This window comes from Colius striatus, chromosome 2, assembly GCF_028858725.1.
Source record: "Colius striatus isolate bColStr4 chromosome 2, bColStr4.1.hap1, whole genome shotgun sequence".
In the NCBI taxonomy this organism is placed as follows: domain Eukaryota; kingdom Metazoa; phylum Chordata; class Aves; order Coliiformes; family Coliidae; genus Colius; species Colius striatus.
Window position 1 is genome coordinate 109,882,797 of NC_084760.1, and position 10,446 is coordinate 109,893,242.

Sequence of the window (10,446 nt, forward strand, 5' to 3'; positions counted from 1 at the left end):
CCATGCCCTACTTCCATGAGTCAAAAGCAGCAATATTCAAATAAGAAACAACAGCACCTTCTTCCCAAGACACTAGATTGTGTCTTATAAGAAGTCAGACTAGCCTTCTAAAACTTTGCAAGAACTGAACCACAGAAATACTCTGTGATTAGAGCAATTTTTTTAAAACCATGTATTTTTAAAATAATAATTATTAATATCACAATTTCCCCTCTTTTTATCAATCACTTGAACAATTCATCAGGAGGGGAGAACCATCCGTGGTGGTATAACGTGTAGTGCAAGAAAACCATTACGCCCTTCTCCGTATCAACATGAAAGAGGCCAGATTAGCAATGCACCAGAACATTGCTTCACATTCTCAGAACAAGAATATTATTAATGCCCGTGCCAAAACCAACACTTGCTTCCCCTCAGAAATGCAATAAATCTATAAAACTCCAAGAAACAAACCAGTAATCTTCAGGCACATTGAATGAATTTACAGGAAAGGAAACGCATGGCCAGTTTTGAATTATAACAAATGAAATAAATTATAACACATTATACATGTGTAATTTAAACATGCCCAGTTTCTTGGCAATGAGCTATTCGGGGGGAGCTTTTCTCCTCATAAAGACAGCTAGCGTCTAAAAATCATTTCCCAACAGCTTATAACAACTTTAAGTGGTGATGTGACTCAAACTACTTGACTGTATCCCACAGAATCTGTGTTTCATAAACACACAATGAAAGTGTCGTTTCTTTGTTCACTCATCCAGCATCTGGGAGGAAAAAAAATAGGCCACAGGAGATTAGTTTTCAGCCTAGGTGACTTTATATTGCTTGTTATGACAGAAATGCTCCAGGTACATTGATCTCTCAGAGTTAGAAGCAAGAAAAGCAACTGGAAGAAAGCTCACAAACTGGACTATCCCTTACTATGCACAGTCATGCCATATTTTTAAATCAGGATGCTTCTACGTTGGTGAACTTCACTGATTTGGTGTCCAGGCATCAGGTATCTCTGTGTATCCCTTAGACAGCAGAGGTGGGAGATCTACAAGCCATGTTACAGCTTACCAGGGCCTTATGGACAAATGCTGGCTAGAACAAAGTATTTCATGCATCTCATTCCCTAATGTATCTATAAAAACTGACTTAGGGCACAGATGGATGTAACCTAGGGCTACAGCATCATGATTCTTCCACGAAACGCTATGCTTTTTGGTGTCTGTGTAACGACACACAATGACTTACATTGGCATCTGGGATACATCAGCAGAGGATGCATTCTGCTGAGGATGCAGGCATGGACATTGGCATATGGTGCTGACTTCCAGGTTCCTAGTTTGAGAAGGAGGATCATTGGTGCACCCAAATACAGTGGGCTGAGCTGGAGTGCAGAGCCCAGCTGCTGCTGCTGTGGTTTGTTTCTTCAACATGACATCCTCTCCAGATACAGTCTGCCCTCCTGTGCAGTTTCCTGGGCATTCAGACCAAATTTCACTCATGACAAGTGCTATTTTACTTAGTTCAGCTGGCTACTGAACAGAAGCTAAGATCTGAATCACTTTCTGTTGCCTGCCCTCACCCTGCAGCCACATAGGCAGAATGCAGGGAAAAGAGCCCAGTCTTCTTCAGCAAAGGAGATCAAACAAAATGTCAATCATTTCAGTATACATCAACAAAGTTCTGGGTTGCAAAACCAAGAAATCCAACCAGGGACAACAAATCCCCAGTCAAGAGTTCATTTTCTGAGCTGAAGCATCAAGCACTAAAAAAACCTCTAAGCCTGCAAAAGAGTCCCTGTGCACCTTTAAGTCTTGTTAGTAATGGCTTAAGCTAGAAATGTAAATTATATGATCACAGTGAAAACATCAAGTTTCACAGTCTATCACAGTTATTCTAGTTGTGTAAATTACCTATGTAGCTTAAAACAATAAACATTAGAGAAAGCCTGTATTTTCCATTAATTATTTCTAGACTATAAACTATGTGATTTGTTTGCACAGAGCAGTAATAGCCCAGCCTTAAAATCCCAATCAGCATCTAAAGTCTGTGCACCATTCCTGGACTTTTCCTAGGAAACACATTAAAACATTCAGATCCAAAAAATACAAAAAGGATTAAATAACACTGAAATGAGGGTCATGCACCTACATAACTAGGATTTGCTAATGTTTTGGGCAGCTGGTCAGAGCAAAGACATCTTGCAAAGCTAACAAAAAGAAGCACATTCTCGGGGATGAGGGATGCAGCCTGATCTTTGGAAACAGAACTGTCTTTGCTCTCACAGTTTCAAATGTTAGGATGGTTGTATCACAGTTTAACTCTGCTCAGCAAAATGTCACTCTAATTCATATGAAACCAAACCAGGAATCAGAGAAGAAAAGAGCAACACATCTCTTACTGTTTATATCTTTTCATACAAAATTTTGTTTTCACAAAGCTATCATTGATGTGGGACTGTGTACTAATAACCAACCTGCCAAGTAACAAAGTGTTACCAGTTTTATGGTATTATATAGAAAAGTATTATCCAGCAAACACTTAATCAAGCTTTTATCAATGCAAAACAGACAGCAAGTTATTACCTTCACATTTTTTTCCATTTTACTTGCATGCAATGACAGAACAACCTAGATCCTCATTTCTCCCTAGCTTTTTTCCCAGTTACACTGATCATCACAGTTGTTCAAAAGTAAATGATCTCTACTTCCAACAGAGACTTTATTTCCAGGTGCCCAAAAGCAAAACCAGAGACAGAAGAAATCCATTCCTACGCAGTGACCTTGTGTGAAGCCTGCAAACAACTCAAGTCTTAAATCACATTTCCTAATAATGAGCCTGCACATGAAGAACAGAGGTAATTGCATTGTCTGTGCAGACTGTTAGTCCAAAGCACTGTGTGGACTGCAAACACGCTAAGTTATATTTATTTACCTATCTTAGTATTTAAATCCAGAACAAAATGGGGGGAGCAGGAAACAAACCCAAAAGAGAAGACACCCAACACCCATGTAACTTTGGTCAGAGATAGTGAGAGGAGAAAGCAATCCATCTTCACACTGTGCATCACTCTTTGATGTTCAGCGACCTTCCGACCTAGTTCCTACTGAACCATTTCTATCATGCAACATTGTAGGAAACAGCATGCTCTGAAGCCCCACTGTAATTTTTACATTTGCCCAAAAGTACACTTGACAGGGGCTGTAGAGTTCACCTAAAAGGGGATATAAATCACTCAATTTAGTTCTTTGCTTTTGTTTTTGGAGTATAAAATAATGTTTTTTAAAAATCTCACTGTCCATCTGCTTTTCCTGCTGATTTTTTGCACTTATATTTTCTTTCTCTTCCTTCTTCAGTTTCACACATATTTTTAACATCAATATCGTTACGTGGTTGAAACCCAACTTGACTGAAGGTTTCTCAGCAGCATTGGCAAAACTGAATTCTGTCAATTGAGGGACATAGCCAAGACTGAATTGCCTCCTTCTCCAACACACACCTACACCCTGGCTACTGTCTCAGCAAGAGCATCAGCAGCTGGCTTTTCTCTCTGGAATCTGCTGGAGACAAAACAAACCAGAACCACCACTGCCTGTTACTAGAGACATTTAATTGTTACCAGCAAACCACCTCCTCTCTTTTTTCCTATGCCTATCACTGTCCCTGTCCAGATCTACTTGAATGAAAAAAACCCTTCCAAACACAGGATCGGGAATCTCCCTCATGTCAAGCAGAGAAGGCAAGGAAGGGACCTTCAGAAATGACTTCTCCATATGGGAATGAATGGCAGCTGGTTGGGATATTTCTGTGGATCTCTCTTACAATGGGCAGAAATAAGTTCTGGAAGCAGACTGGGTTTTTGATTTAAAAACCACCAGTGATTGACTCAAGGCATTAAATGCACTCTAATTTTTTTACTAATTATCATTATGTTTCAAAACAATGAACTAAAGTGAAAAATAAATCCAAAGCCAGCACTGATTCAGAAGTATTTTTCAGCAATGTTACTGTTTCTTCATTTTTTTAATCTCAGAGAGCATCAGTGTCCAAAATGAATAAAGGACAACATTAAGCAAGTAGAAATATATAAAGAAAAATATAAATGTCCAAGTCTTTTCTGCTTTTCATAGGTGGGACTGTGACGTGGCTCAAACACCAACGAGGATTTAGGAGCTCTTTGGTTTCCTCCTGGTTGTGTCTTAGGTGCTGTCCTGCCTCCTTGTGCTCAGTTTTCCCATTTAATTCAAGGAATATTATATAGAAAGGACTGGGAAGTGTCTTGAAATCTGTAACGGAAAACACCAGCTAAGGACAAGGTGAGTACCCAGGAGTAGTAAGAAAGCCAAGGAAGAGGATCTAGGAAGGAAGGACAACTGATCCAAGGAATGGCTGAGATCCAGTGGAATGGGATCAGTCATCAGTGGGGCTTAGGCCAGTGGGCTCAGTGGGAAACAAGATCTCCCATGAGCTTTTCATCTGGGGAATGTATCGGGGTGGTCATCTGAGAAGACAACCCTACACAAACCCAGCCAGCCCTGTCCACGCAGACCTCCCGGGAGCCAGCTCTCATTCTCCTCATGGCAGATGAGGAAGCTGATGATTAACACTGTGAACAGGTGATTAGGAGCTACCAAACATCAGTGCATGAAGGCATCTCGGCCAGCATGCATGGCATGAAAGGTCATGTACCCTGGCAGCTAAATGAGGAGAATTCCTTGTCAGCCTTGAAGCAGCCTCAGAGTGAGAAGAGGTGAGCCACCAACCAGGGACCTGTAGAGCACTAGGCCTTTATTTTCACATACACATGTTCCTGTGGCACACATGTGGTTCCTGACATGTGGCTGATGCTCCATGTCCTTACAAGATCTCTGCTCTCGGCCCTGCCCCTTAGCAAAGGCTCAGATTGCAACCTCGTCTGCAGTGAGTTATTGCTGCAGCTGAGGAGCTCACTGTGCGACAACCAGCAGCAACTGCTACGGCAGCGGGGGCACAGTTCCGCTCGGGCAGATTACACAGTCTAAAGCAGCACCCATGAACACAGAAATACATATTATACTTTATAAATACGTTTCATATAAAGCATGTACAATTTTTTCTCTTCAGCTAGTGATTCATTCCACATGCTCACGCTTGGACGTTCACCAACAGCACAAATCAGAATCAGAGGTTTGGGTGCTGAGACCTACACTTTCAGCAGTAGCTATTACCTTTGATATTTCAGCTCAAGACACGTATGGACTAGCTTTCTAAAAGAGATCTTGCAGTTCCCATTAGTAGCAAGCAAATTTGTGTCTACTTATTCTGACTGAAAAAGGTGCTTTTTATGCCTTTGACTAGGTAGGTACTTGATCAGCTCAAAGTCTGGAGCAAATTGCCTACTTAATTAACCCAAATTCTGGAGCTGTCACAACTCTAGCCCCATCTGACAATGATGTCCAACGATGAAAGAATTTTCCATGCTAAAGATCCTTGGAAAGCTTTGGATGTAAATTTAGCAGCAACTGAAAATAAGAGCTCCCTTTACATTGTACTTACTCATAACTTTCTCGTAACATACAAAAGCATAAAGATGGGGGTGGGGAAGGAACAGGAATCCCGGTGCAGTATTACAAGGGTTCAGCCTCAAAGGCCACAGCCTCAGGAATTTAAACCTTTGGAAAAAATAAGGAAGATGGGGCTCTCTACCCAGAATATCCTTTGTGGCTGTGGACAAGTCATTTAGGGCTTCACATCAAATGGGAGTTGACAGTTCACTATCTTTGCTTTCTACTCTTTGAAGTGTACCAATTACTGAAATGACCAGCCAATGATAGGACAAGGGACAATGGGTACAAGCTGGAACATAAGAGTTTCCAAAGAAACATGAGGAAAAATGTCTTCACTGGAGGGTGAAAGAGCACTGGCACAGGTTGCCCAGATGGGTTGTCGAGTCTCCCTTCTCTGGAGACATTCAAAACCCACCTGGATGAGTTCCTCTGTGACCTACTCTAGCAAGTCCTGCTCCGGCAGGGGGTTGAACTAGATGATCTTTTGAAGTCCTTTCCAACCCTTAAGATTCTGTGATTTTGTGACAGGTGTGTTGCAAGTAGCTCACCACGCTTGCAAATGCTGTGAGATACCCTCCTGTAAAGCGCAACAATGCCAAAGTTCTTCCAGTTTTGAAAGGAAGGGAAGCTGAAGAAGAAAAATCAAGTCTGCTTTTTTCCTCATGAAGAACTATTACCTTGAGGGCTTGTCTGCACATTCAGATTCATAGCAGACAGAGTCAGGATGAAAAGTTAAGTCTCTGGCTGAGTATCTCTATGTCCAACTCCTCAGGAACAGAAATGCTTGCTCCAGAACACCACCCTCAATAAGGCTCACAAGCAGCTCACAAGCTTGTCTTCCTACACAAGTCTGAAACTGCTGTGCTGATAACCAATCAGTTTGTTTACCAACACCAAGAGACACTGAAACAAATATTAGCTTGCCATTTCATTTCAGGATTGAGATAAGGTTGCCCAGTTAAGGCAACTACAATTCCTCTGTAGACACAGGTGAAGCTGCTGTTTCCTTGTCAATGAACAGGAAATCCCATAAAGCCACGAGAGATGAAAAAGAGCGGTCTGAGAAATATGCTCGCTTCTGACCGATGAGAATCACTTCCCCGAGTGCCAAGGTCAACAAACAACAGGATCCTGCCAGCAACTACTTTCATCTCACGGGGGGAGCCGGGTGGGAAATGGTTTTCCTGTGCTGTTGAAGTACATTTTCATGTCCTTGAAAAATCTTTGGGTCTGTAACAGGATGAAACGCAAGCCTGACACTTTGTGCTCTATTCCTGTAAAATGTATACGACAAGAGGAACTCCCCCCACCCCAGAGTAAACAGGCCCATGGATTACGTGCTTGGGCACTGCAAGCCAGCACAAGGATCTGACCCCAGACTTCAAATGGCTCCGCTGTGCACCCTGAACGTCAGGGTAAGAGGTTCCTGAGACCTTCTCTTTGCAGCTTGTCTTTCCTCTCCACATAACTCTCTGCTGTGCTCCACAGACTTTGTGCTGAATTGCCTGACCTCTTCCTAGGAACACTGGTAGGTCTGGTTTTACTGCAAGTTTCATTCTTAACAAGGCATTACTATCCAAGAATAAAAATCTTTTGCCACCTACCTAGGTCTGCTTTTAAGTGTTATCTTCCCCATGTGCTGACCACGCATCCACTTGAGGACTAGGCTTCTCCCCAGTAACGTGGCTGCTAAGTGAACTACCCAAGAGCTTTGCTGTCCTTTGACAAGCTCAAGATCAGAATGCAGAAGTGATAGCCTTTGCACATGATGGCTGATAACCCCCAAAAGCACTGAACTCCAGCCAATGAATGGCGAGAGAGCATGTTAATCAAGTCCTGCCAGGCACCAGAAAATCACAGAAGAGCAAGGAAGATGAAGGACAGTCTGCACTCCATTTCCACATATCTATACTAGATATACCATCTTCCCAAGCCCCTCTTGGCATCACTGTTTGTGCACATTTGCTAACCATGATAAATAACAAACTTCAGAAAATGTCTCTAAATGATCGAAAAGCTGGAATCGAGGGGGAGAAGGAGTAAAAGATTACCTGGTGTGTGTCCACAGGCAGCTAAGACCTGCTTTTACCCATCTATAGCTCACAGTTAAGGGAGATAATTAAGGCCGCGATCCTCCTGACTCAAATGTTCACTCACCCACAGCTGATGGCAAACTAGCAAGAGCACATTGCTACTAAAGAAAGTTCCAATGGGGCATGAAAAATCTGATTCTTCCCCTCTTTACGGGCACTCTAATCCATCTGGTATGAGTCTACATACCCCCAGCGGAGAAGGACTTGTGAGTTTTCTGGTCTGGCACAGCAGGGATGGATCAGAGGGCAGGGTCTGAGCCCTCACAGGCTGGCATGGCCAGGGGAAAAAAAAAAGGGAGCAAACAGGCAAGTAACTTCTCACAGCTGCTTTTGTGTGCCTCATTGGTGATCTGAATGCACTATTGATTCCTTAACACTAAAACAGATTTGCAGCCCCTGCATGTGCAAGACAGCAATCTCCTTCAACTCTAATCTCTAGCAGCTGTCAAAGACTTAAATGACTTGTAGTTGGCTGGCACCACAAAATCAACCAAGACTTTAGGACTAGTGCCTAAGAGGCAATCCATCTAAAATGGAGGCATGGAAGTTGTTCCTCTGCCCTGTTCAGAGCTGTCTCAATCTCCCTCACAAACTTGGCAATACATTAAGCATTCAGGCCATACCTGAATGCCTGACAACTAGAGAAAAAGAATGACTGCACCTCCAAGAATCCATGCCACTCAGAAAGCGACCTGCCCTCGTGTTTTCCTATTGAGGATATACTCTCCCAATCTTTTTAATAGGGCTGAAAGTGAAGAGGGATTGCTCTTCTGTGAAATCAACACAAGTGCAGTGCTCTTAAAATGGTGATCACCAGAATTTACTTGGCAATAATAAGGTTGCATCACTACAACTTAACATCTTCAGATGTCTCTTATTGCTCCTGACTGAAAATCTTGGTTTCAGTTAGGAAAGAATTCAAGTGTGAATCTTATTCTTACAGGTAAAATCAGAAATCCAGCCCAATTATTGTCCATTAGTGTTCTGCCAAGGGAATGTGGGTAACAGAGCTATCATTACTCAAGATACCAGCCCCCTCCCAGGCAAAATGCCCTCACAATAGAGTTCTGCACATAAGACTTCAGACACATTTTTTGTAGAGGAAGTTGAACAAAAACTTTTAACTGGCCCATCTGCTTCCTTACATCTGCTTCCCGACACCTACCTTGACATAATTCTAACACCCTGGCTGACGGGTGAAACCTTCAACAAGATGGTGAAATTTATTGGGAACGGTTAAATTTCTCCTTCATACAATGTTTGGCAGGAGAAGAAATGATCTAACATTTTGTACCGTGATGCTATGACTGGGAAGTTGTACCCCTGGCAGTATAACAGAGTTTCTCTGAAAATCTATGTGTTAGCTCTAAAACTATTCTTTGAAACATCCATTAAGTAAAAAAAAAAGGGGGGGGGAGAAGTTTGTTGTGCTAATATATGACTAAGCATTCCTACATTAACAGCAATAAGCAAATTAAGTTCAGCCTTCAGAATTAGTCTATAACAGGACCTGCTTATTTTTTCACATGGATGCAAAGTAAATAGGCGTTGAGGAAAAACACGCGTGCAGTGACGTTTTCGCAGGAAACTTCAAACCTCGCTGGAGTTAACTTAGATTCTACATCCTATTATTGTGGGAAGAGAGCTGCTCTGTTTTTTCAGTAACTAAAGCACACCAGGTTATCCTAACATGCCTCCAAACAGCATTCCTAAGTAGTTCATACAATCTTCAAAAAGTTGCAAACAGCTAGGGCAGATTTATTGGGAAAAAGAAAAAACAAAACCCAAAACAACCAAACAAACAGTTCCACTCACACGCTATTTATTTATTTTCAATACTTTGCTTACACATAAAATGTCCTGGAGCCAAAAGCAACCAGATGGGCGGGTTACTAGCCGCGCTGCTGGGCGAGGTGCCAGAGCTCCTTTCCTTCCCCTTCCCCCCGCACCCTACTTCGTACCGATTTATTTATTAAAGGGAGAGAAAGGCGCCCCGTGCTCCCGGGAATGCGAGGGGCATCACCGAACCCCCGCGCCGGGGCTCCGAGCCGGGCAGGGCAGCGCGGGAAGCGGCCGCTGCTCCCCACCCGCCGACGCGGTGCGGGGGATCAAGCGGGCGGCGGTGGCACGGCCCCGGGGAGCGGGACCACCGCACCCCCGCCACCGCCCCGGGGAGCGCGGACTGCCCTCCGCCACCCCTCCGGCCGCGCCGCCCTGCTGCCCGCCGCCGGCAGCGCCCTCCCCCCGCGCCCAACCGCGCTGTCCCGTCTCCTTCGGCGTCCCCCGTTACTCACCGCCGGCCGGCTGGGACAGCGTGGAGACCGAGGTCTGGCCCATGGCTTGGCCGGGGGACGATCACGCCTCCCGCGGGGCTCGCAGCCTCCGCCGCGGCTGTTTCCTGGGGGCCATCTCACTCCTCGCCCGGGCCGCACTCCCCGCCGCGCCGCCCGCCGGCCGGCTGGCGGGGGGCGGCTGCGGAGCGGCGGCCGCCTCTCGTGCTGCCGGGACGCCGCTCGGCGCGGGCCCGGCGCCGCGCCCCCTGCTCCCGCTCCCTCCCCGGGACGCCGCCTCGCCCCGCCCGGCCCGGCCCGGCCGCGGGGAGGGGGGCGCTGCGCACCACCGCGCCGCTCCCGGCCCGGTTCCCCGCGGCGAAGCGGGGGCGCGGGAGCTATTGTAAAAGTCTTTAATGAATGAAAAACTACAACAACAACGAAAGCCACCCTTAATTACACGAGACTGAGAAAGACGGAGCTCAACTGGCGAGGCTTCCCGTACTGCTGACGGCCCCAGCCCCTGCAGAACCACTGCCCTTCTCC

General features: G+C 45.0%; 1 protein-coding gene across 2 annotated transcripts in view; it reads right to left on the bottom strand.

Annotated features, from left to right (window-relative positions):
- The window catches only part of PHACTR2 (phosphatase and actin regulator 2), an 81,527-nt gene extending 71,400 nt beyond the window's left edge, over positions 1-10,127 (bottom strand). For both annotated transcript variants that reach the window (XM_061989052.1, XM_061989051.1), the window contains exon 1: positions 9,925-10,127. In XM_061989052.1, coding sequence (XP_061845036.1) covers positions 9,925-9,967 — 43 coding nt within the window. In that variant the 5' untranslated portion in view covers positions 9,968-10,127. The remainder of the gene's footprint in view (positions 1-9,924) is intronic.
- Positions 10,128-10,446: the final 319 nt, after the last annotated feature.